The sequence below is a fragment of the Heliconius melpomene genome, chromosome 10 (assembly GCF_056956725.1).
Source record: "Heliconius melpomene rosina isolate 202511_hmr_F chromosome 10, ASM5695672v1, whole genome shotgun sequence".
NCBI classification, from domain to species: domain Eukaryota; kingdom Metazoa; phylum Arthropoda; class Insecta; order Lepidoptera; family Nymphalidae; genus Heliconius; species Heliconius melpomene.
This window is the reverse complement of record NC_140398.1, coordinates 3,499,384-3,526,250: the sequence shown is the minus strand read 5'-3', so window position 1 is coordinate 3,526,250 and position 26,867 is coordinate 3,499,384. Positions and strand designations below refer to the sequence as shown.

Genomic DNA, 26,867 nt, shown 5'->3' with positions numbered 1-26,867 from the left:
TATCTCTGGGATTAAGAAGTCACAAATCTCTCAATACATCAAGGAAGATATTATACTTCCTAATATACTTTATAGAGTAATACATTAATAATAAAAATGGTTTTAATTTTCTGGTCTTGCCATCTTTAAAATCTCAAAATATTTGTGCATATAATAAGCATCTCTTTTATTTTATTACGTAATTAAATATTAAATAATAGGGAAATTTAATTAATTACATTTCCCTATTATTATAAAGTGAAATAATTTATTACATGTTAAATAAATCTAATAAATGTATAAGATTCCCGAAAATATATAAAAACATCCATCAACTCACAATAATCGACATTGATAAAACAATAATGGAAATGAGTTTTAAAATTTAAGAGTCTAATAGAATAATAGAAGTTGACTTATCATCTGTTAATTGTTATCAACATAGAATCATAGAATATAGATAAAAGAACACTCAAAAATGTCAAACTTGAAACTTCTCGAAGTCAATAAATATTATCCGGCAAAGTCAATAAGTAAATAAAATATTATTCTAAAATAAATTAAATATCTTGAATAAGCTTCCTCTTAGAGCAAGTTATAACAGTTATAAACATAATAATTATTTCAACTTTGAAATCTTTGAAAACAATCCAAATGGCCAACAAACAACAACAGAAAAAAGAAAACAAGAAAAAGCTAAATGAAAATGAGAAAAAGGAACAGAAATTTTCATTACTATCAGTAAGTAATATCTAATAATGTGTATATAACTACTTTTTCTGACTTAATTATATATAATAAAATAAAATCCTACTAAAACTTACTTTTATTTTACAGTTTGGTAACTTTTCCTTCGTATTTGCGATAATTGCTTTCATCGCATCATGTTACACATACAAACTTCTTACCACACCACCTGACCTACCGAAAATAGATTTAGACGCATACTGGGGACCATATCCAATGGAGTTGAAGCCAGATTTATCTATAAGACCCTATAAAATAGAATTCTCTGATGTGGTAACATATTTTAAAATAAACTATTTCAGTATAACTAACACTAAACAAAATAATAATAAATAAATAAGTTTCACACTGTATCACACAGTAGGGCAGAGGGTACATAGTGTTAAGACACTAATCCCCAGTTTATGCCGAATTCTGCAGACATTACATGTTGAGAAGTGTTACTCAATGATGCGCTTTGATGAGCATAGCAATTAAAGTAAATATTTTATTTCCTCAAGTGGAGATCAAACTCACAACCTCACAGTCACACAGTTGTGCTCCTGAGCCACAACTAATATTTTTGAAAAATATCAAAATTTTAATGTAACTGGACTTAAACCACATCTTGGAAACGGTCCAAACACTTGACTAATATGCTGTATATCAGGCTACATTTAAATTCTTATATGCTTTTTGCAATATGTTTATACTTATGTTGTTAGCAAGAAAAAATTTTTTATAATATTTTAATTTTTTCTAGGTGATTAATGATTTAAGAGAAAGGCTTCTTCACAAAAGACCTCTGGTCCCACCACTGGAAAATGCAGGATTTACTTATGGATTCAATTCCAATTTCATGACTAGAATATTAGATTATTGGCAACGTAAATATAATTTTAAGGAAAGGGAAGATTTTTTTAATAAATATGACCATTTTGTTACTAATATACAAGGTATGGATATGCATTATGTACATGTGAAACCAAATGTTGCATCAGATGTAGAAGTGAGTATAATGAAACAAATTTGTAAATTTTTTTTAGAGGTAGATAAAATCTTCATTCCTTCAGAAACTGCCTTCGAAAGATTGAAATTTTAGGACAAGACCAAGAATACCATACCAATACCAGTTACCAGACAGAAAAAATGGTAATAATTCATTCTCCCAAGTGGAAATAGAATCCAGAACAAAGGCCTTTTCAGTGAAATGGTGTCCCAGTGGTGCTTCAACTTTACCAACAAACAAAATGTAAAATACGTTTAGAATAATTGTAGCAACTACTTGTTAGGAACCATTCTTAAATGGTTCCTTAACAAATATTTAAATTTTAATGTGATTTGAGGTTTACTAGTGATTTTTGCTATATATGTTCACTTCTACCTATTTGGTAACAAAAAGTAACTAAATAAAATTGCAAAATGCAATGTTGATTACCACCGCTCAACATGCAATGTCTCCATAATTGGGATAACAGGAGTGACTTAACAACTGGTTTTCCCTGCCTACCCTGCTGTATGGAAAGAAAGAGCAAACCAAAAATATTTTTTTCAGGTGGTCCCTCTTCTATTATTACATGGATGGCCAAGCTCTATAAGAGAATTTTATGAACTAATACCTAAACTTGTTACTCCTAAAGTAGGCCATAACTTTGTCTTTGAAATTATTGCACCTAGCTTGCCGGGATTTGGGTTTTCTCAGGTAATAAAACAATACATTTGACATTACAGTAAGCTCGACGAGTCGTAGCCGCTTTGGAGTTAGCTGTAGAAAGCAGATATTATTTTAGGATTTTTCGTGCTTTTGATTATTTTCTTCCAGAGTGAACAATACACAGAAGTTCAGAAAACTTATTTCAAAACGGTTGCGACTCATCGATTATATTGCAATTAAAATCTTTATTCTTTTACCTTTTATTACCAGCTATGAAGATTGTTCTATATTTTTTTAATAATAATAATTAAATAATTTTATTCATACAATACTCATTATGATGAATGGCCATTTGGAGAAAGGGTAATCATTATTTCATAAAACATTATGAATTTCATAACTCGAGAGCAGCCGTGGCGCAGAGGCACTAGCGTGCGTTCGTGCAAGAGTTTGTAGGTTCAATTTCCACTCAACGAACAGGAAATATTTAATAATATTTTCATTTCCTCGAGACAAAGCGCGGCGATGAGCCCCTCCACTCAACACGCAATGTCTCGAAAATTCGATGGAAATGTCTATCACTAGGTCTCTACCTACCCTGAAGTGTGTGTGTATGTTTGTGTGTGAAGCTAAAATACCTAATTATTTTAAACATTTTAGGCTCCAGCGCGTCCTGGCCTAGGACCACTAGAAATGGCGATCGTCATATCAAATTTAATGAAAAGAATTGGCTATGAGAAATATTATATACATGGTGGTGATATAGGACATAATTTAGGTTCAATACTATCAACTATATTCCCTGAAAGGATATTAGGTTTTCATACTAATTTACCAGCTATATTGTTCCATAGACTTGCGAATGTTTATGTTTGGTTAGGTGAGTTAAGTAATATATTTTATTAAGTCTTTTTTATTTGGAAAAGTGTTGATTTTTTTAGCCTCATACATTATTTCTCATATAGCAAGGTTGGTGCAGAGAATCAAAGTCAATGTGAAATAATTTTATTATTCAAAATAAGAAATTACACACTTAATTTTTTGAATGTCAAATAGTTTATGGAAGCGGCTCAAGAAACTGAGATTTTTTTTATCCTACTGAAACTGAAGTCTTTCCAGAGGGTTTGTCTCAACAGAGCGGAAAACTTAATATATAGGAAATAAATGTGGAGCAATGTGACTGAGACCATTGCATTACTGAAAGTTAATAAATAATTATGAGAGAGATAAATAATTATGAGAAAGTTAGTAAATAAGTTAATAAATAATTGCTGTAATTGCAGTTTCATAGGGGATCAAATTTAAAGTAGAATTATTATGTTTAAAATGATTATTTTTCTCTAATCTAGTTAAATAAAATGAAGCAATTTAGAATATTAATAGAAATAAATCAGAATATATTATAATGTTTTATGATTGATAAAAATGGAATATTATTCTATTCAGAATATGAAAATTTTATGATTTTATTTTAAAGGATCATTATGGCCATCATTGATAGTAGAAAAAGAATTAGAAAGTCGTATGTATCCATACAGTGACCATATCATGAGACTTTTAGAGGAATCTGGATATTTACACTTACAGGCTACTAAGCCTGATACTGTTGGTAAGAGAATTAAGTTTGTTTTTTCTTGAATTTAGCTTTTGACATTGAATGTTGGATGGCAATACAGAAAATAATTCACAAAAAACAAATATTATTTTTTATATAAAAAATTAATAATTTTCTGATAATTTAGGAGTTTACCTATGAATAACATATATTATTTTCCAGGCATAGCCCTGTCCGATTCACCGGCGGGTTTATCAGCTTACATTTTAGAGAAATTCTCCACTATGACAAACCCTACATACAAAAAGTCTGGGGATGGCAATTTATTAGATAAATATAGTTTGACACATCTCTTAGATAATATTATGGTGTACTGGACTACTAATAGTATTACTACTAGTATGAGGGTTTACGCTGAAACGTTTAATTGGAAATATTTTAGTATGAAAATCGATGAGTGAGTGTTTTTTTTTAGTTAAATATATTTTTAGAAAGTCACTAAAACAGGGCGGAAGGAACGAAGTGTCTTAACACTAGGTTCCCTCTGCCTATCCTGCTAATCGGCCTATGCTGCTGTGAAATTGGAAAACCAATATAATAATCTAATTAAGAAAAACAGCAAACTCAACTAAAACAACTCATAAAATAAAGAAATAACTAAACATTATTACAGAATACCAACAGAAGTACCAACATGGGGTATAAAGTTCAAATACGAACTCGTTTTTCAACCGGATTGTATTTTGAAACTAAAATACAAGAATTATTTACACAGCACTATTGTTGAAGAAGGCGGCCATTTTGCCGCTTTGGAGAACCCAGAAATAATGGCCACTGATATATATCAAGCTGTTGATACTTTTAGACAGTTTCATAACGTTGCGAAGTAAGTTTTATTTATGTGTATTTTTTATCCCGTACTTTGTATACCCGTACAGAGGGAAAATAGCGCCTCACACTATCTTTCCTCTGTCGTAACACTGTTTACACCGCCTTAACATCGAGACGTTGCGTGTTTAGTGGTGGAACTTACTCGCTGCACTGCGTCTTGTCTTGTTCCCAGAGCAAGTAATTGACAATAATGAATGACTCCTAGTGGGAAATGGGAATCAAACCCACAACCGTCGCGTATAGTCAAACGCTGTCTTACAACGAACTCATTCCTATCTAAGAGGCGTAATTTCTATGAGTACATTAACATTTTTAAACTAATTATATAAAAAAAAAATTCATAAAAAAATATATTTTAACTTACCAATTATATTTTTAGTAAAACAGAAGAAACTACAGAAATGAACTTTGAAAATGTCAAATCGATACACGAGTTTACTGTAAAAGATATATATGGAAGGAACATAAAACTCGAAAAATATAAGGGATATACATTAATTATAGTAAATGTCGCGTCTCAGTGTGGATTAACGGACAATAATTATAACCAATTAAACGAATTGTATGAAAAATATGCAAAATCTAACAATTTAAGGATTTTGGCATTCCCGTGTAATCAATTTGGCAGCCAAGAACCGGGAACTAATAATGAAATTACTAAATTTCTTAGAGAAAGAAACGTTAAGTTTGATGTTTTTGAAAAAATCGAGGTGAACGGTGAAAATGCTCATGCCTTATGGAAATTTTTGAAACGGGTACAAAGTGGTACTTTAGGTGATTTTATAAAGTGGAATTTCTCTAAGTTCATTGTTGATAAAAACGGTATTCCCGTTGAAAGGTTCGGACCGAATACAAATCCGTTGGATTTGGAACCATACTTGGCTAAATACTGGTAGTTTATTTTTATTGTTTATCCATTTTTTTATTATAATATAATAGTAACCTGGGATCTGATACTAGAAAATATTTTTAAAAGTTAAGCGTAATTAATAAAAAAAACTTAGTATAATATTTTCTTACCGATTTTTAATTACGCATTTGTTATTTATAATAATGTAGTAAAATTTAATTCTTAAAATGCAATTACTTAGACATAATAACTGACAACCTGTCGCGCTAACAATCATAGGCTTGTGCCCCTGCGCCGACTGGCCTCATTGCTGTATCAATTCTAATTGTTTAAACAATAAATAATAATAAGGTACTTATTTAATAAAACACCATATACATACAAAACAAAATTAATATTTTTATTTTTCACAATAATTATTATTCATATATGTGCATATATGTAAAATGCATACATAAATAATGATTTTACACCAATGGTGCCTGTTGTTCTTATAAGTACCTAAAGCATTTATAGATTCTATTCAATTTGTTAATAGTTAAATTAATTTTTATATGGTTTTCTAATAAAGTGATTTAATTAATATTTTTGTTTTTTCATTCATTTCTTCCAACTGATATACCATTGAGCACAAAAAATTTAAGGATATAAAGTAATTGTAAATTTGATATATTTATAAAGTAGATTTTATAATGAAGTTTTTTTTTCGAAAAAAAAAATGACCTAAGTTATAACTGCCAAGTTTCATGAAGATACAATAAACACAAGTGGTTAAAAAAGGGTGTTAAAATAGGGAATAAAGAATTTAAACACATTATAATTAAACATACCGCAACTTTATTTTTAAATAAACGGAATTTACTAAATTACAAACAATTTAAACAGTTTGCCTTCCTAATCTTAGACGAGACAAATCTTGAAGTGTGTTTCTCGAACTGTTCTCACTCCACTGTAATTCCGGAATGGCCGCAATCATCTATATAAGACTTTGGTTAGATTTCATTTTAAACTAGTTAAAATTTGTCTGTGACCACTATCGAATTTTTTTTTTACTTCACACTGCGTTCCGGATATAGCAGAGTAAGCAAAGGGAACCTAGTATTGAAGAGACTCCGTTCTCTACTTTCCGCCGAATTTTCGAGTTTTAAGTTATGGAATTCAATGGCACGATGTCTTATTACTAGGGCGAGAAAATGAGCCTGGAACCATCGTGTTTACCGTTGTTGCCCCGACAGTTATTGGGTTCAATTCATGTAGGAAATATTATAAGAGACTTGTTTATTTATGTAAATATAATAAAGAGATGAGGCAAATGATTTGTCATGTAGTTTCATGCCGAATCCTACACGACACTTTAGTTCTCCTGAATTTTCTGCCTGTTCTCATTGCGTGTTGGAGTGGAGAAACTCAATGCCACATTTTACCTTATAACAACAGGAAAACAAAAATAATTCGTTCTTCCTAATGGAAATCAAATCCACAAACACTACATTTACTGTCAGAGTACGTCCCATTACACCACAGTGACATCAATAAGAGATAGTATAAATATGTATTGATAGCGAAACATATATTAAATTCTATACAAAAAGAGGCCGTCGAGGTGCAGCGGCACAAGGGTGTGACTATAACGTGACAGTTGTGGGTTCGATCCCCACTCGAGGAAGTGAAATATTTATTTACGTTTATATTTCCATTTCTTCGCTCTGGTGTCGAGGCATAAGCGCGGCGTTGAGTTCTGCCACTCATGTCGCAATGCCTCCGGAATTCGGCAGAAAGTGGAGAATGGAGTTTCTTAAACTCTGTCTACCCTGTGTGCGGGATACAGTGTGCTGATTTGATTTGATTTTTGTATACAGAAACTGTTCTACTATTATTCTTTTTATTCTCAAATGAAACTAAATAACTATTTTTTAAGCTAAATATTGTACTAATTTAATTAAAAAAAAATTAAATTCAAATCAAACCTATTTTTATTCTTACTTTATTTATAAGAAAATTTAAAAATATTCAAATACTCTACTACAATACTCTTGCAGAAACTAAAATAAGGCAACAGATAAGTAAATAAATACACATTACAAAAGTGTTGAAACTTTTATTAAACTTTGAATACTTACATTAAGATCCTTAGAAACTCCATCACCATGTAATATTTTAACAAAATTGCATTACATTTTTTTTTTTTTTAATAATATCTAAAATTATTATGATTCAATTTACAAGGTTCCAAATATTGTCAGAGGCTATCCATAAATTACTTAAAAATAATTTAATGATTTTTCGAAAGCTGGTCATGTTGACTCCTAACTGCCCCTCCTATATATAGTCTGACGTATTTAGCAAGATTATTTAAATTATTGAAGAAAGTAGTTCAGGAACTATTACATTTGTTTAACAAAATTCCGAGTTTTACTTAGATATAATATCGTAAAATGAGACATTAAATTTTACATAATTTATGGATGGCCCCAATTATGCAAGCTAAATATTTATTTACTGTTTACACTACACTAAATTATACAATAAAATACAATTTACTTAAAATATTACTACTTGTGACACACATGGTTGGATTTTTATAAATACAAAACTAAAACAAAGACAAACAGAAATTGTCATCATTATTAGACTTTAATCATCCATTTTACCTTTGAATGAAGACAAAAAAATTACAAATACAGCAGTAAAAAAATATTTAAAAAATCGATTATACATACATATATAAATATTTGTAAAAAAAATCCAACCATTTAGAAAAACAATTAAATTAAGGTATATCTTTAATGACCTCAGCGAGTTGTTCCCTTGTGAACATGTGGAACAATGATTGTGGAGTCATTGTTACAACTTCTACATTGTTCTCGGACAATTTCTCTTCCATTACTTGTTTCAAAATTGTTAGAGCAGACTTGATAGCTTCTTTGAGTGTCATAGATTTGTGATAGACTTCCTGGATGATAAAAAAAACCATTTGCTCTTATTAAATATAATAGAATTGTATAAAAAGGTTTTTAATTAAATTATTTTTAGTATTTGAAAATGCATTTAAGAATGCCTGCAGGGGTTAAATGAATAATTTTCATTGTGGCAAGGGGAAATGAATAATTTTCATTTCCTCACTTTGGAAGAAAGCAAAGTCCTGCTACTCAACATGCAATGTCTTGGAAACTGTAAAAAGGTATGTTTTAACAATAGGTTCTGTTTGTCTACCCTGCTAATTGTAAGATAGATCTTGAAACTCCCATACCAAATTCAGTAGCAAGTAAATAGATTGGCCACCAAAATATAGGTAAACATTTTTTTTAAGACATGCATATTTAAAGGCAGTATGTGACAAAATTAAAATTTTTGAGAATTATTATTTATGTTTATTTACCAAAATAATACTGTTATGTATTAGATCATTATAAAGTACTTTATTATAAAATCATTTATTAATACCACATTTAGTAATTCAGATGACAAATTAAATAATTATATTGTACAAGCTGGCGATTTTATGAACCAAATAAAAAAGTTATACAAAAGTATAATTATCTTTTAAAATACCTTCAAGCTTTGCTGAGCTCCTTCACTTCCTGAACCAATAGCTTTTGCATCATACTGTACAAATGTACCGCTGGGGTCCATGTGGAACAATTGAGGACCTTTCTCATCAATACCTGTTGAATATATATTATGTTTAGTATTCTTTGAAGTACAATCAACGAAATATGATACAGACAGTCTAAAGGTAAGCCTTTTCAATGTTTTAATTAAAAAAATCATAAATTTAAATCTGTGCAGCCTTCTACAGCTAACTTCAGGGTGGCCAAGAGCCACAGATTTTGCTGTATACTACGTACAACAATGTTTTTTTAATGTGTTGCATATATCTTTCTTTATATATATATATTTCTTAAAGATAGTAAAAAAAAGGAATAGATAAGACTATTGTGTGGCAGTGGAATAGCATTTGACTGTAAATATGAAAACTGTGGCTTCATCCCCACTCAGAGAATAAATTATTTTGTTCTAATTTACCACAACATCCCTTTCATTACTTATAAATATATAATATTTGCATATTCTACCTTGGAATATTCTTTACTACTTCTTACCTGCAAACATAACAGCCACACCAAATGGTCTTGACATAGCAGTGCCACTGTCATCATCACTGTCTCCAAATTGTATAGCCAAGTTAGAAACAGCCTGAGCACAAGACTCCACTGTCATGCGCTCATTGTATACAAACCAGTGGTTCTGGCACTCAACACGAGCTCTTTCTATCAAAGTTCTATGAAAAAATATGAAAAATGGTTAAATTATTATTATTCATTCAAAGATTTTAAAAAAATTGTGTTTTAATTTAATACAGTATTATTTACCTAGAATCAGCCATCAAACCAGATACAGCACAAGCAATATGTCTGTCTACTTCTACAATCTTTTCTATAGTAGTTGGTTCCATTAGAGGGGAAGTGATTCTCTTCTCCACGGCCAACACAACACCTTCCGAAGTAGCAATGCCAATAGCTGTGGATCCCAGTTTTATGGCCTCTATGGCATATTCCACCTGGAAAAGCCTTCCTTCTGGGCTGAAGGTATTAACACCTCTGTCATATTCGGAACGAGTTAGGAACATCTGAAAGTTACAAATTTATTATTAAGCAAGCTTTCGTGCCGGTAAATCAGGTTAACCATATACAAAAATGAAAGAAATCTTTCTAATTATGAGTTACATTTTAAATATACCTTTGATGAATTTAATTATTTTTTAACTTAAAATAGCTGTTTAAATTATAATAGTTTACAGAACAAAATGAGCATCAAGCAAGTAATTTCGTGAGTAATCAAAAATTTGACAGCATGACAATGACAAGCATTGTATGTTGAAAGACAGTGCTGCCATACTCATAGTAAAAAAAAACAAATAAATATTTTCAATTTTATAAAATGCTTACAATTCGGTACTGTATTAGCATTTAATTGTTATATTAAGTAGTGAAATTATTAATAGCTATTTTTATTTTCACCTTCACACTATATCCTCCGCACACAGCAGGGTTTGCAGAGGGAACCTAATGTTAAGACACTCCGTTCCCCACCTTCCTAATTTTGGATGCATTGCGTTTTGAGTGGCGGAACTCAACAAAGATCGAAGATATGGAAAATATATATATATAAATTTAAATAAATATTTCATTTCCTCGAGTGAGGATCGAACCAACAACCGGTCGATTTTGCAGCACACTTTGTGACCGTGCGCCACGACTGGCCTCTTGATTTGATTGATTTATTAATAGCCAATAAATCAATAAAAATACTTCTGAGTTATAAAATAACCGTAAAATTAACGTTTCGGCAAAGCAATTTTTACGGCCGTAATATTATATTATTATAACAGACACAGTAAAGGTTTTAAATTTCTGCTTTATCTATTACTAGCGACCCCCTTGCGGCTTCGCCCGCTTTTACTACTGGATTATTCATATAATGTATGTTTGCAAAGCACTTAAGATAATGTGAAAATTAATTAAACTCTAATGCAACCCGCATTTTCGTAGTTTCAATAGGGATTTTCTAATTGTTTTACTCGGCAAGGATTTTTTAGTAGGTACCGTAATTTTAAATCTGTGCTACTAATCTTTTCAAGTACTTATTAAAATATATTTAAATGACTATTTTTAAACGGAAGAAATTATAAACAAAAACCTACCTACCAATAACTACTACAAAAAATATGAAACCTAATATATCACGCTGAAATAATACATTCAACTCCGATTATCCAATACGTGCAAACGCATCTAAATCTTCGTTGCTATAGAGGCACGCGGGTTTTTTTTTCGAGCTTGTGGTTAATGCTTAAGAGGGTAATCTGTCCCTGATGAAAAGCAAGCTACGTGGCTGCCTGTGAGGAAAATTAAATAGAATGCATCGGCCGGGAATCGAACCCGGACCGCCCGCGTGGCAGGCGAACATTCTACCACCGATGCGTGTAAGGCAGGCGTGCGCGGCGGACGGATGGCGAGTCGTTTCGCAGCAAGGATTTTTGGATATTGTAACAACTTCTAAAGTACTTATTAAAATGAAAAAAAAACAGTAAAAGACAATTTTGATCTACATTAAATGGCCAACGTAACTAATAAACTTATTTATATGCTGAGAGTAAGGGATAAGTGAAACAACGGCGTAAGTCAACGGCGGGATGTGTCAACAATTAAATGTGTTTTTCTCTAAAACTATTCGCAATTTCGAAATAGTGTAAAAAGCAAATTTTATCGTCGTTTAACGTAGAAAATTAATAAAGTATTTTAAAAGATAAGGATTAATACCATTATGGAAAAATATCCCTCACAATAAAAAATATATTGAAATTACTATTTTCAGACAGAAATATGATCACTACACGTTATCCTTAAAAGATAAAAATATGCTCTCGCGGACTTTTTTGTAGATCTTATTAAGAGGAATAATACTCCAGTACATTTTTTTCATGTAGTACTTACCATTAAAGCAGCGCATGCGCGAAACTTTCTCAACGGGTAGGACTTTATACACATTTATCGTATTTATGTTAATTTACATAAGAATGTACAAATAATAAACTATATATAAACCTTCCCTGAGAAATACTCGACCTAATAGTGAAAGCCGCATCAAAATCCGTTGGGTGGTTTAGAAGAAGAAGAGTTAGAAAGTTCAGACAGACACGAAAAGCGACTTTGTTTTATAAAATATAGGATAGGATAGGATAGGATAACTATCACTGCCCCATCTTATTTAACTCTATATACGTGTAAGAGTAAGGCCTTTTATAATTATTATCACGCAGTGAAGTCTATATTTAAGGCCTTAAGACCAGTCGTGGCGTAAGAGCGTGTGACGGTGACGACGAGGGCTTGTGGGTTCGATTTTAACTTGAGGAATATTTAATACTTTCATTTCCTTCGCTCTGGTGTCGAGGCAAAGCGTGGCGTTGATTTTCGCTCCTATTAAATGTAAGTTATTTTGATTAAAGAAGAAATCACTGCTACTCATGCTGGCAACTCATGCTAATTGACTATACAGATGCTGTCAAAATAGTTTTTTTTTTGCCAATTTTAGGAACTACGCTAACTTAATAAGTATTAAGTAATAATTTAAAACTTTGATTAATACTTTAGACCTTAGTCCCACTCCCATGCGAACATTCGTTTTACGTATCTTGGGAGGCTCTAAAATTTCATAAGGGTAAATATATACAACAATTCAGCCCAAAGCGACCTTAGTCTTTTATTCAAAAATTTGCTGTACACAAATATAATTAGTATCCACAATCTGGCGCTTGCGCTCTCTCTCTCTTTTGTCTGGCCACAATTAAGGTCAGGGATCAGGATCACTCACTTTGCGAATATGGCCTGGACGATGATGTCTTAAATAAATTCGTTTTATCTATTATATCCTTTCCCATAAGATCCTCTGTTATGCCCATCAAACGAATCTTTTAAGTACCTATCGGTTTATATTAAACCTGTTATCTAAATCATTAATATAAAGCTTATAGACCTGCACTAACTTTTAGTACATAGTAAAATCTAATTCATTACATGATACTTTTATAATATACGCAAAAGGAAAGCACAAGTAGGACAACTATATAAAATTCTAAATACGTTCCGTTATTTTCCTTTTATCAATGATAAAATCAAACTTTATTCTTACATCAACGAATTACTGTAATTACTTATACTATTCGATAATAGTCCAAACCTACCACGGTAACACACCCAACTCCTAGCCTCATTCGTGTTTCAAAATTGCAAACGGTAGGCAGTGTTGATTGTTATTATAGTATTCTAAAACTAGTGAACTAAAATTATTATTAGACCTTTATTACTTTTATACCTATGCTAACATTAGTACATTTATTAAGAACTCTTTGTTATAGAAATAACAATTATTTTTATATTACTTACAGCTAATGATAGGTTAATGTTTTTGAGCTATTAGCCTCAATATCGAATGTCCTAACAAAAGTTTGTTAAACTACAATAGTAGGTCATGAGGACATATCGTTATTATTTAAACGAATGAATGTAGGCTCTAGTCTTTAGTCCTGTGATAACCGATACGGAATGTATCCGGCTTGTAATGAATTGTTATCAACTATTATTCATTAAATTAATAGTAAGAATAAATTAAAAATAATTTTGAAAACTTATAGGTAAGTAATATTGGTTTTGAATTTTTTAAACAAATAATGTCTCGATGTTCGGGTCTTTGTGGCAAACAAGATACGCAATCTTCCAAATGTGTCGCGTGTCGGATATGTTCCGACACTTAATACCCGACACTCCCCCTTTATTGATTAAAGTCAAGGCAATTTTGCACAAATTACTGTTTGTAATGTCCTTCAGAATTGTGCTTACTCTATTGAAATGTTTTGATTTTTTTGTGTTATAAAACTATAAAATTATTTTTCAATTTTCAGACAAAAGAATTATTAGTCTTGTCCGTGGCAGGCAGTATGGCGGAAGATCGAAAAAAAATTGTAGGAAGCATCCAGCATATAGAAAAAGATAAAATATTTTATACCATCAAATACAAAACAAGAGAAAAAGGAAGGTTATACATTTTAAATGATCATGTTTTTAGATATTACATGTCGCCGTCTGGAAAATTTCGCGAATATCCAAAACCAATGAATACAGATGATGTAGCAAAAATAGTAATAAAAAATGAGGATGATTACGGCTACAAAGAGTTCCAGCAATCGAAACTTGTGGATGTTAAAACACATTATGTTGTACAAACTGAGAGTGTACAAATTATATTTGATAAAAAACTGGGAACTATTAAGGTTCGTCACGTCGGAAATGATAAGGAAGTCTTACGTGAAGCTAAACCTTTATCATATGCAGATTACAAATCAATACAAACAATATATCACAATGAAGACGAATATTTTTTTGGAGGTGGAACGCAGAATGGAAGATTCAGCCACAAAGGAGAAACTATCGCGATTGTAAATAGTAATGACTGGGTTGATGGTGGCGTAACATCACCGTGCCCCTTCTATTGGTCTTCTTACGGCTATGGCATATTAAGAAATACTTGGCAACCAGGAATTTACGACTTTGGGGAAGAATCACCCGAGTTTGTAGAAGCTATCCATAAAGGAGAAGATTTTGACGCGTATTTTTTTATAAATGCTCAACCGAGAGATATTTTAAATGATTATTATGAGTTAACTGGACAACCACTTCTTATGCCGGAATATGCATACTATGAAGCACATTTAAACGCTTTCAATCGTGATTATTGGGTTGAAGTTAGTCGAAATGTGTCTGGCGCTATTCTTTTCGAGGATGGAAAATATTACAAAAGTTATAAGCCAGACGAAATTGGGAATAAAAAAGGAATTTTAGAATCATTAAATGGAGAAAAAAACAATTATCAATTTTCCGCTCGTGCAATGGTTGATAGATATAAAGAAAATGATATGCCCTTGGGTTGGTTTATTCCTAATGACGGTTATGGCTCTGGTTATGGTCAAACAGATTCTTTGAATGGCGACATTCAAAATTTAAAGCAGTTTGTTGAATATGCATTGGAAAAAGGAGTGAAAGTGGCTTTATGGACAGAATCAAATCTAATGCCAGAGGACCCTTTACATCCAAAGAAAGGCGATCGTGATTTAAGTAAAGAAGTCGGCGTTGCTAATGTAGTGGCGTTGAAATGTGATGTAGCTTGGATTGGTGACGGTTATTCATTCGGATTAAATGCTGTCGAAAACGCGTCGAACATATTTGTAAAAGCAGCAAAAAATAGAGCAAGAAATTTAATTATAATGGTCGATGGTTGGGCTGGAACTCAACGTTGTTCTGGTATTTGGAGTGGGGATCAAAAAGGAGGCCAATGGGAATACATAAGATTTCACATACCGACCTACATTGGTGCTGGTTTATCTGGCCAACCAGTAATTGGTTCGGACATGGATGGTATTTATGCTGGTGGGTGCAAAGAAGTCAACATTCGTGATTACCAATGGAAGGCATTTACTCCCTTACAACTAAATATGGATGGGTGGGGTAACACACCAAAAACACCATTCAGCTATGATAAAGAAGCTACAAATATAAACAGAGCTTATTTAAAATTGAAATCTATGTTAATGCCGTATAATTATAGTATTGGATATGAATCGCTTCATGGTCTTCCCATGGTAAGAGCAATGTTTCTTGAATTCCCAAAAGAAACTGCAGCTTATACGATAGATTCTCAATATCAGTACATGTGGGGACCTAATATTTTGGTTGCTCCAATCTACAACGACGTAAAAGTTGACAACTATTCCGTTCGTGATGGAATTTACCTTCCAAATAAAAACCAAGTATGGATAGATTTCATCACAGGTAAGAAATATCAAGGTGGGAAAATATATAACAATTTCGCCACACCTCTTTGGAAAATTCCAGTTTTTGTCAGAGATGGAGCTATCATACCAATGACAAATCCGAATAACAATCCATGTGAAATAAAAAGAGACTTACGAATATTTACTTTGTATCCAAATGGTACTTCAAGTTTTGTTACTTACGAAGATGATGGCATGACTTCTGATTATTTAAAAGGTCGTTTTGCAACAACAAAGGTTTTGATGAATGGACCATATTCAAATGCGACTGGTGATTTACTAATTACTATTTATAAAACTCAAAAATCCTATGAAAGTATGGTGAAAGAGAGGATGACATTAATACAAATAATGGCATCAGCAAAACCTAAAAATATAAAACTAGATATAAATGGACAAGCATTAGTTTTGTGTGAGACTAATAACTATGATGAGTTTAATACTCAAGACAATATATTTTACTTTAATGAAGAATTTGTCCTTAATCCGTATTTAAAAGAACATGAGGAAACAAAACAAAAATGTATCTTAATAAAAATTGAAAAGTTAGATGTAACTTTGAGCGAAATTAACATTAAGATAAATGATTACGCAAATCCAGGGGAAGTATTTGGTGACTTCACAAGTAATGCAAAAGTAAAAATACCAAACAATTTTAACATTAACAAAGAAGAGACAACTTGGGCATCTATAACTCTGACTTGGGAAGAAATTGATGCTGACTTTTATGAAATAGAAAGAGACAACGTTATATTTAGCAATATAAAAGGTGAATCTGTAACATTTAAAGATTTCCGTTGTGGAAGCAAGCATAATTTTAGAATTCGATCAGTTTTGGGCAAATGTACATCAGAATGGAGTGATATTGTATCAGAAGAAGTATTGGACTACCCTTTCAAAGGTATAATAAAAGGTGTTACAGTCAAATGCAATTTCCCATGCCAACCGAATCAAAACGTGTGTAATCTTACCGATAAGAACAAAGCATTGTGGCATACAAATTGGGGTTCCTCTGGTAGAGCGAATCCAAAAAAAAATGAATATATTACTTTAGATTTTGATTTAGGCGATGTGTACGATCTTAAGGAGGCTCATTACGTACCTCGTGAGTATGCTGGCAATGGAACTATAATAAAACTTCAGTATCGCTATTCCATAGATAGTACGACATGGAGTAGTTTATCTGATATAGTAGAATTTGAACCAAACAATTTTAATAAAATCATCCTATTTAATGGGACAACATTGAGATATTTGAAACTAACTGTATTGGAAAGTATTGGCAATTTTGGATCAGGACAACAAATAATGTTCATAAAAAACTAAAACAACTACTTAATAATTTCAAATTCATATTTATAATTATACTATAAAATATAAGCTAACAAATTGTTAAGCAAAATAAATAATTAAGTCATTGAAGCACACATTACTCTAGTTATTATTTACTCTAGTTATTATTGACTAATTTTGCAAGTCTTCTGCACTTCTGAGAGCTATTATAGTACAAACACACAAATTCTCATCAAACACACAACTAACAGATAAATCTTCTAAAACACAATTATATTCATGGTCTGGATATCTAGTTCTTACATAGACCGATCTAGGATCCTCTGAGAGAAGGCTTTCTATATTACTCTTGAAGGATGGTGCCCTATCACCTATCAAATTATTAAGTCTATTAAGAGCATCTTCTGTAAAATTCACTTGATATTTAAGGGCTGGTGGGTTATTAACCCACGATGCCACGCGGACGCCATCTTGGTTGACATTTAAATGATTCTGAGGTGGCGTAAATCTTTCTTGGCCATCCGGGGCACCTCTTTCGGATTCCACTCTCCGAATCGGTGAAGAAACTGGTCCGTCGAGCAAGTCTTCGCTTGTAGGTGACTCTGGAGGTGAAATAGGTGTAACCAGTTCAATTCCGGGCGAAATGATATCTGTAGACGATAGTGGACTCGAGGTATCAATACCAACAGGCTGAGATAAGCGAGGACTTAAACTGTAAAGAATAACATTATTTTTATATTTATATTTATTTATAATATATATTTATTTATATATATATATATATTTATTATCTCTGAAATCTTTTTCTTCATTTCTTTTTTCTGGGCATTTTTTCATAGATATATATATATATATATATATATATAGTGTATTTATATAGATATATATATATATATATATATATATATATAAATACACTACTACTCTACTATATATTGTTGTTCCCTTTAGTATGAAACTACTAACAACTAAATATTAAAAGTAGCATGTTAGTTCATTCCCTCGAGAGGGTGTCAAACGCACAACCATCACGTTAACAGTCAGACACTGTACCTTGACGACGATGAGGTCGTCGTAGCACAGCATGGTCTTTATGATTGCTATTGACAATTTAATTTAACATCTTGTTAAATGTTATGATATTAAAAAAATCAGCTTGGTGCTGTATCCCGCATATATACCACCCCCACCCCTCCCTCTCCCCAACTTTAGAAATAGAAAACTCAATTAACCTTTCCACTGATATATCATCATCTAAATGTAAATTAGCCATCATTTCTACATTATCATTATTTCCTTCTGTGGGAGGTCTTTCCAATGCAGATATTACTTCACCATATGTTTGTGGATAGTCATATTGAGGTATATATGGTTTTATATCGAGGACTGGAGTACCATTTACCATGTCTACTCCGTTGAAATAAATTTTGTTTCCTGTAATAAAATAATAAGCTTTAATATTTTTATTAACCTCATGCTAAAAGATTTCATGTTAAATGATTGACTATAAGGTTCTTACCAGTGGTAAGAAATCAAAATAATTTATATCTATAGAGTAGTGCTGCAATTATAGGTGATAATGCTGAACTCACTGCTGCAACACAGAGCTCACAACCATCACATTTACAGTCAGATACTGTCCCACTCTTGAGAAGAATGGAGAAAACTTTTTACCATAGAGAGGCTTTACAGTAAACAATAAATAATAAACATAAAAATAATATTATGCATCATAAAATATAAATTACTTACTATAGAGATGAATAAAGCTAAATATATTTAAAAAAAATTACTTTCAATTACAATAGATAAAAGGATAAGTTTACCTTCAATGCTATGAATTTTAACCAGAGACAATCCTATTGGACAAGGCCTGTGTGGTGATCTAGTGGAAAATACACCTCTCCTTTCACCACCAAGCCGAGGTGGAGATACCTTAGCTGGCACATTATTACTTTCTGTTATGTGAAAGTAAAAAATTATCCTAAAAACAAAAAAGGTTAAAAAAACTAATGATTATCTAATTAAACTTAATGATTTATCTCTCTATATAGTTTTGGTATATAGTTATAATATACTAGTTAAAATTATTAATCAATTCATAAAATCATTTTAGTCATTGTAAGATCATAATGACACAAATGATTTTCTATTATACCATATATAAAAATATATTTTTACAAACCATATATGAGAAAATTCCTCCAATCCACTTAAAGCATGTTCAGGATTATTAAAAACATTTGTGTCAATAATAATTGATCCCTTTACATTAGCCAAAACAGAAGGCTGTCTAGGCACTCCTCTCTTGTTACAGAATGAAGTTTCAATATATCCTATTGGTTGAAAAGGTATACTGTTTGATTCAGATATTGAAGCTTCAGAAATATTTTGATCGTTTACTATAGATGTAGCTAAAATTTAAATAAAATATGATGATGTGATGTTATACATAGGTTGGTTAAGTTATTTGTACAATACGGAATAATATAAGCGAATTTTTAATTAGATATCAGAAAGATAAATGTCTTTTTTAATTAGAAATTGTTACTATAACAACATAATCTGTACCTGCAGCAGCACAAGTGGAACAACGAAGGTTATTTAGAATTGATTTAATATGTTTAATTTCTTTTTGGTGCTCTTGTTTTAAAGCCGAAATTCGTTGCCTAAAAATAAACACACAATTTTATATTTCAGTTATTAATATATACACCTAATTTTACTTTTAGCTTAGTTTACCTAAGATTTTTTATTTCGGTTCTCGCCATAATTATTTGATTTTGATATAAGTCAATATTTTCTGTCATAGTTAAAATTTTTGTATTATATACTTAATTTTTATTAATATAGTGTATTTACTTTACTTTGAAATCACTTAAACGTATAAGAAACATGAAAAATTATAAAACAATAAAGCATAATATAAAAACGATCTAAGTTTTATGTTTACCATAAACCGTCAACAACATGGGTAAAAGAGACAACGATATAATGTACTTCACTTACAAAGTACAAACTACAGATTCATAATACTTTCTATAGACACGTCCTTACATTCTATGATTGATTCCGGTAAGGACCGGTACCGATTATTATTATTAATAACATGCTGTACACTTTATTATAATGAAGGAATATTCAAGCAGAAAACCAATTTAAGTTTAGAAAATTAAATTAATGAAATGATACGAATTGTTAATATATAAATGTATATTTATGCTTCCTACACCTAAAAATATTAGCCTAATATCTTTAAATCCTTTATTATAATCCTTAAATATTTTTTGATATTTTTCTCTAACAATATAAGTTATATGTTTATTTTCTAAGACATATAATATATTATTATTAATATTACTCATCGGTTTTTGAATAAGAAAAGTGAAAACAAATTATTCAATCACTATTGCGTTTTTCCAATTGCCGCACACGTGCTGAGATTTGTAATATTTTTTACTCAAAATTTTGTTTAGCACGCGCTTTATAGTTTCTTAAAACTGAGTTTAAATAAATTATATATTCAACAACATTCTTCAAGGAACATCATATTAAAATAGTGAGTTCTTAATACTTTATTTTGACATACAAGGGTGGGGCAAAATGTCTGTAAGGAAAGACCGCCACGTGTCCTAATTTTTATTTTTTTACTCATTTCTATAAGATTTTAATTTTATTTTTTTATTTCAAAATAATATTTAATCCTATGTGACCTAATAAAACATATTTTTGATTTAATTAAATGCTATCCTTGTTCCAAAACGTATTTTACATTTTTCGAATCGATTTATTTTAGGCGCCTGTATTTTTTTATAGCGGCGTGACATCACTTTTAAGGTTGTAATATTTATTTAATGATTTTGTTTACTTTGTAATTGGTTAACATAATATATGAAACTTTTATACGGCATTGTTTAATATAATAATTTCTTGTGACACGTAAGATGTGGTTATGATACCACCTACACATTAGGAAAAACCCATCATCGATCGATTCGATCACAATTTAAACATTTTTTTTTTGATTTGATTTTTTTTTGGTTGATTTTCGAAAGATTTCTCTTTATAAAATAGTTTAATTACACAGGTTCGTGCTATAAATAATTATTTAGAGGGTAGTTGACCACAACTTATATATCTAATAACAGAAAAGATATTTTAATTCTTTCTCCAAATTATAACAAAATGTTGCTATTTATATTGCAGGCAGACTACCTAACTTACATGGCAATGGTGTCTGAGGCGAAGGTTAATGGCAGTGGGGGTGAAGCACCAAATGAGCTTCTACCAGCACTAGCGGAGAAGCCAGTAGGCCTTCCTCCAGGAAAGTATGTCTTAGTTGGATGGGACATAGATACAACTGGAAGGAGGCTAATTGATGAAGTAATTACTTTACTTTTTAAAATTTTCTTTAGCTACATGTATTTCCTCTGGGAGGTCTGAGAGAAGTGTTTCTTTTCTATAATTGCATAGAAGTAAATCAACATGATTTAAATATAATCATTCCCAATTGCAGTTACTACATTGCAATACTGATTGTGATATTTAACTGTATATACATTGTTTTTATTTGTTAATTAATTAAAAAAAAATTAAACCTCATAGTGTTTATAAAATTTAAGTTAGAATTAACATCACCTTTCACTTTTGTTTTCTCAGATATGTCAAGTAGCTGCCTTCACACCGAAGCAAACATATTCTCAATATATTATGCCATATGGGGATTTGAATCCTGGAGCTCGCCGGCGTCACAACGTACGAGTAGTTACCGTTGGAAGATTTCGTATGTTAAAGGATACTAATACTAATAAGGTGACACTGTTAAATAGAAGTGGAGGCACTATATAAAAAAAAAATACAGTATGGTTCACAAATTGTGGCCACTCTGAAGTTAGGTTTCCTGAACTTTTAGATAGGTTGTTCACTCTGAAAGATGATAAAATGATAAAAAATAAGAAGAATCCTAAAATCAATGCTGCCATCTACAGCTAAATTTAGAGTGGTGGTGACTTATCCACCACATCCACATATTAACTACATTGTAGCTACTGTAGTTAGTGTGAAAGTGGCTTTTTTTTATTTTATACTTGTATGAAAGTTTTTATAGTATATTTTTATATCTCCACATAGAAGTTTTGGACGGTAGAACTAAATGCTGTGCTCTGACTTGTTAACAAAATGAGGAAATTAAAATAATTTTTATTTAATCAAACCCACAATCATTGTGTTGTGAGTGAAACTTTTTTCTTTTCACTGAGGAAAAGTTATTTATATTTTACAAAATAAAAATTGAAAATAATTGTTAAATTATTTTAATGTACTCTGATTTTGTTTAAGTCATCTAAAAAGTATGTTTTTATCAATTTAGATGTTTTTAATTTTTGTAACTTTTTTAGATATTAAAAACAAAGTCTGAGATATCTGCACTTTCCGACTTCTTAGATTGGTTAGAAAAGGAAAAAGGAGATGGCAGTGTCATACTCATATACCATGAGCCACGTCGATTAAACCCCACAATGTTGTTAGAAGCCCTAACTCGGTGAGTTGTATAGAATTTGGTTGAAGAATTCTCTGAAAATACAAAATTTGACACTTACCCCACAATATAATTATTGCCATATTTATAAAGTCTTAAAGTTATTAAATATAGATTTGTACAGGAGTAAGGAGCAAGTTGTTGCCAATATTTATAACTGCTGTGTATCTTCTTTTTAAAGAAAAAGATTTGAACCCTAAACTTATGAATGATTATGTTTTACATTACCACATAGTTTGAGGGTTGTATTCAAGAAGAAACTTGTGGCTATAGGTACATTGCATATTCTGAAATTCAACACTGCACTTTATCTATTCTTTATCTATTAGAGTGTGACAATAAAAATAATAATTAAGTCAACTAAGTGGGGATAGGAACAATCCCACAATGTCGCAAGTCAATACTTTAAATATTATTTAACATTTAATTTCAGCTACAAGTTGTTGGACCGTTTCAAATCAATAGTAGCCGGTTTCACAGACAGCTATGCCCTAGCGGCAGACAAATGTAAATCTACAGTGAAATCTGTTTCTCTACGAGTATTGGCCAGAGTTTTACTTGATGCCGACACATTGTCTGTGGACAGTGCTCTAGATAGAGCCACTGCTGCGTATAGGATTGTGGAACATCTTGCTCAAGGTAGCTTTTATAAAGTTCTTTCTTGATTGTTTTTAGCAATAATCTTTGGGGAGCAGCAATATGTATAAATCTTCCTATAAAGGTGCAAATAGTATAAGTTGTAACAAGCATAAGACTTTATTTAGCTTTATAAGAACACATAGCTTAGTAATACATAAAATACAGGGCTTAGCTTGGATAGTGTTACGAAAAATTTTATTCACAAAATGTCCCACTCTATGGTCTTATGTTTTAAAACTATTTTGCTTGTTATATACAATGTGTGGTTTTAAAAATTATAGTTGTCGAATATACAACATCTTCGTTTATGGAAGTTATTGGAAGAACGTTGAAAAAATATTAAATATTGATTTATTCTATTCTATTCTATTTTTTATGTACAGGTGAACAGCAAGAAGTAGGTGCGGGTGGCGAAGGCGCCACAGCCAGCAAGGACATGGTAGAAACAGCTCGAGCGTGGGCTCGGCCTATTCATACTGAGCTGGAAGCACTTGCTAATCTTAAGAAGTTGTTAGAAAGGTTAGTGTAGCAAAATACAGTAAAGCGTCGATTATCTGAACGTTATTAAATCGAACAACCGCTTGTCTGAATTACTTAGCCCACCTTTACCTTACACCTTGCGAGTTCTCTTTTCTTTACTTATTTTACTTATATTACACACAGTATGATACTATATAGAAAATACATGGAAAAGATTTTGGAGCATTGAAATTTCGAGAGAAATTTCGAACATTGCTTAAATGAAAGATAGATGAATGATGAGATGAATATGATGAATAAAGATTAACATTTAGAGGAAGGTGATCTACAACTAATTTATTTATTGAATAATAGACCAATAGATAAAAATTATTTATAATATTTATGATTATATTAAGCATTGTTTGTTGTAATTTTTGGAACAAGATTTATGTGTAATCGTTATTGTTTATGTAAATTTGATTTCTATTAAAATAAATTACATTTATAATTTGAGGCTGTTATGATGCAGTGGCACAGCATCTGACTGTAAATGGTGCAAATGTGGTTTTGATTTCTACTTAATGCAATAAATTATTTCATTTTCTCGCCCTGATAAAGAGACAAGGTCGTATTGTATTTGGCCACAAATATCGTAAAGAATGGGTGGTGTGTAGGGAATGGAGTATTAACAATCGGTTTCTTCTGCCTTTCCTACTATATATGCGAGTTACTGCAAAAAGCTTTAAAATTAGAAAATCATTATAATGTAGTAAACATAATTACGTAAGTAAGTAAAAGCAAAGTCAATTTTAAAATTAAATTTACTATTACGCATTTGTAATTTATATAATTTATTTGTAGACAAAACACATTCCGTCCTGTCTTCGCACCGCTACTCAAATTGACCCGGCCCGAGCGCAAACGTGTAACTCAGTTACGCCGCCTTCTAGCTGATGCGGGGCTTCTGTACGAACAACTTCGTGACGCCTGGAAAGAAGACAAACTGACCGGACTGGAGAAAGAACTGGAAGCCTTGTCCCTATCTGTGTCAGCTAAAGACGAGGATATAAAAGAGCTGATAGATATCTTTGACTGCCATTTTGATCCTGCCAAAGAACCGAAAGGACCCAAGCCGAGACAGATAAATAGAACTAGAGTATGTATTATTTGTTAACTAAATTGTTTACACATTTGTGTTGTTACACATTTTGTTTTTTCGTGTTCAAAGTGGCGGAACTCAACGCTGAGCCTTGTTTCGTTACTAGGGAAAATAAAAATAATTCATTTAGTTTCTCTAATTTCTGTTGGTCAGTACAGATGAATAGAATGAGTTTAACATTAGGTTTCCTCTGCTTAAATTCCACCACCTAAAAAGCTAAGTTTAGAACAAAAAATTAATAATGTCCAATGTTTCCAAAGGCCACATCCTCCGCAGGGGAGACTGGTGAGGCTGAAGGAAGCACCAGTGAGTCACAAAAAACATCTACTCAAAACTCACCCAACAAGACTAATAATGGTAATATACTATTATAGTATTATATATGTAACGTAAATAAAACACTGAGTTCACAATAATATTGTATTAGCTAGGTAACCTAACATGAACTGAACTTGTCAAATATATTTACAGTTTACCCACTTGAATTCACTTTATTAATTAACAAAGCAAATAGTACCTTCTAAATTTAAATCTACATAACAATCTTTGACAATTCATTACTTTATATATAACATATAGTATTGAAAATATAAAAATTTAATGTAATAACAAACCTTGGACCTGCACCTCTTGGTGATGATCCTTATCATCCAATATCTTGTCTTTCCAATAGGCACAGTATAAAAGATATTTTATCTAATAGTGGTAATATCAATTGGTTTTGTTTCAGACTTAACCCCAGCAGAGCCTAGTCAAATCTCACCTCCCGAAGTAGCGGCTAACTAACGCCAACATAATAAACTAATACTTAGATTTTTCTATCACATACTATTTAGAATGATATAATAGCATGTGAGCATTTATTCATATATACATTAGATTAAGTCTCCTTTGGAATTGAAAGTTTGTTTTGCATTGGTGAATGAGTTTATGGTTTATTTACATTGTTAACATTTTTTTATTTCAGCTTAAAGTTTATTATTTTATATATTTACATACATAGATGTAGTTGAGTGCCTTAGCGACTCAGTGGTTTAATATTCACTTTTTGTGGGAGACCATTTTGGTGGTTTTTTTACAAAGTGCCCCAGCTCGAGCATAATATTTAATGCATAATATTTTTTTAATATATATATATATATGAAGAGGAACTATGTTTATTGTGTTAAAATTGCACTTTTAAGTACAATTTATAATACTTTTTATTTTAAATGAAAAATATATATATTAAATTTTTTTCAATGTGTGCAATCACAGAAGGATGGACTGATTTTTTACATCCTATATTTTATTTTTTCCTCTCGCATTTTATTTTTATTTACGCATGCATTTTCGCTATACTAATGCAATACTACGTAAAGCGGTTTGTACCTATTAGTTTACCTCTAACTTAGTTAATTCTAACATAGACTGTACATATAATTTAATTTTTTATTTTGTTCAGATCTCTAATAAATATGTAAGTCTATTTATTTGTTGTTTTCAACTTTCTTCCTATACTTTTTAGTCATAGCTATAACAAGAGAAAATTGTTTATATACAGTAGTATTTACATGTATATTTTATACCTTTGTAGTTTATTAGATATTATAGATGAAGTTCAAATTGTTATTTTTCAATTTAATTTATATTCAAATTCCCCAGTAAGAGTTGTACTGAGTAATTTTATTTTTTTATCAATAAAATATTAGTTAATATATATTTATTTTAAACTTTGTTTGATACAATTTAATAAG

General features: G+C 31.0%; 5 protein-coding genes across 9 annotated transcripts; 3 read left to right on the top strand and 2 right to left on the bottom strand.

Annotated features, from left to right (window-relative positions):
* The first annotated feature begins 422 nt into the window (after positions 1–422).
* LOC146535195 (juvenile hormone epoxide hydrolase-like) lies at positions 423–6,240 on the top strand. Its single transcript, XM_085190961.1, has 9 exons — positions 423–720; positions 817–999; positions 1,469–1,714; positions 2,261–2,407; positions 3,020–3,239; positions 3,837–3,968; positions 4,137–4,371; positions 4,588–4,800; positions 5,185–6,240. Exons 1-9 carry the CDS (start codon positions 634–636, stop codon positions 5,699–5,701), a joined length of 1,980 nt encoding a protein of 659 aa, XP_085047087.1. The 5' UTR covers positions 423–633; the 3' UTR covers positions 5,702–6,240.
* A 1,498-nt stretch (positions 6,241–7,738) lies between these two features.
* On the bottom strand, positions 7,739–10,554 carry Prosalpha5 (proteasome alpha5 subunit). The gene is made up of 5 exons (XM_085190962.1): positions 10,396–10,554; positions 10,029–10,285; positions 9,759–9,937; positions 9,208–9,320; positions 7,739–8,608 (listed from the first exon to the last, which is right to left on the bottom strand). Exons 2-5 carry the CDS (start codon positions 10,283–10,285, stop codon positions 8,426–8,428), a joined length of 732 nt encoding a protein of 243 aa, XP_085047088.1. The 5' UTR covers positions 10,396–10,554; the 3' UTR covers positions 7,739–8,425.
* Positions 10,555–12,538: 1,984 nt separating this feature from the next.
* Positions 12,539–17,471, top strand: LOC146535193 (uncharacterized). 4 transcript variants are annotated; one of them, XM_085191949.1, is made up of 3 exons: positions 12,722–12,876; positions 13,604–13,849; positions 14,117–17,471. In XM_085191949.1, the coding sequence occupies exon 3, from the start codon at positions 14,153–14,155 to the stop codon at positions 17,366–17,368; it is 3,216 nt and encodes a 1,071-aa protein (XP_085048075.1). In that variant the 5' UTR covers positions 12,722–12,876; positions 13,604–13,849; positions 14,117–14,152; the 3' UTR covers positions 17,369–17,471. The 4 variants fall into 4 exon arrangements, with proteins under 4 accessions (XP_085048078.1, XP_085048075.1, XP_085048076.1 ...); XM_085191952.1 differs by lacking the exons at positions 12,722–12,876; positions 13,604–13,849 and adding an exon at positions 12,539–12,644; XM_085191950.1 differs by lacking the exon at positions 13,604–13,849 and having other exon boundaries at positions 12,725–12,876.
* LOC146535192 (tRNA (adenine(37)-N6)-methyltransferase) lies at positions 17,378–20,317 on the bottom strand. Its single transcript, XM_085191953.1, has 6 exons — positions 20,078–20,317; positions 19,907–20,004; positions 19,521–19,749; positions 19,162–19,319; positions 18,568–18,769; positions 17,378–18,047 (listed from the first exon to the last, which is right to left on the bottom strand). Exons 1-6 carry the CDS (start codon positions 20,143–20,145, stop codon positions 17,507–17,509), a joined length of 1,296 nt encoding a protein of 431 aa, XP_085048079.1. The 5' UTR covers positions 20,146–20,317; the 3' UTR covers positions 17,378–17,506.
* A 416-nt stretch (positions 20,318–20,733) lies between these two features.
* On the top strand, positions 20,734–26,603 carry exu (maternal protein exuperantia). 2 transcript variants are annotated; one of them, XM_085191955.1, is made up of 9 exons: positions 20,734–20,894; positions 21,542–21,718; positions 21,995–22,147; positions 22,732–22,874; positions 23,305–23,510; positions 23,894–24,029; positions 24,834–25,128; positions 25,392–25,488; positions 25,862–26,603. In XM_085191955.1, exons 2-9 carry the CDS (start codon positions 21,560–21,562, stop codon positions 25,915–25,917), a joined length of 1,245 nt encoding a protein of 414 aa, XP_085048081.1. In that variant the 5' UTR covers positions 20,734–20,894; positions 21,542–21,559; the 3' UTR covers positions 25,918–26,603. The 2 variants fall into 2 exon arrangements, with proteins under 2 accessions (XP_085048081.1, XP_085048082.1); XM_085191956.1 differs by lacking the exon at positions 20,734–20,894 and adding an exon at positions 20,920–21,172.
* The last annotated feature ends 264 nt before the right edge of the window (positions 26,604–26,867 follow it).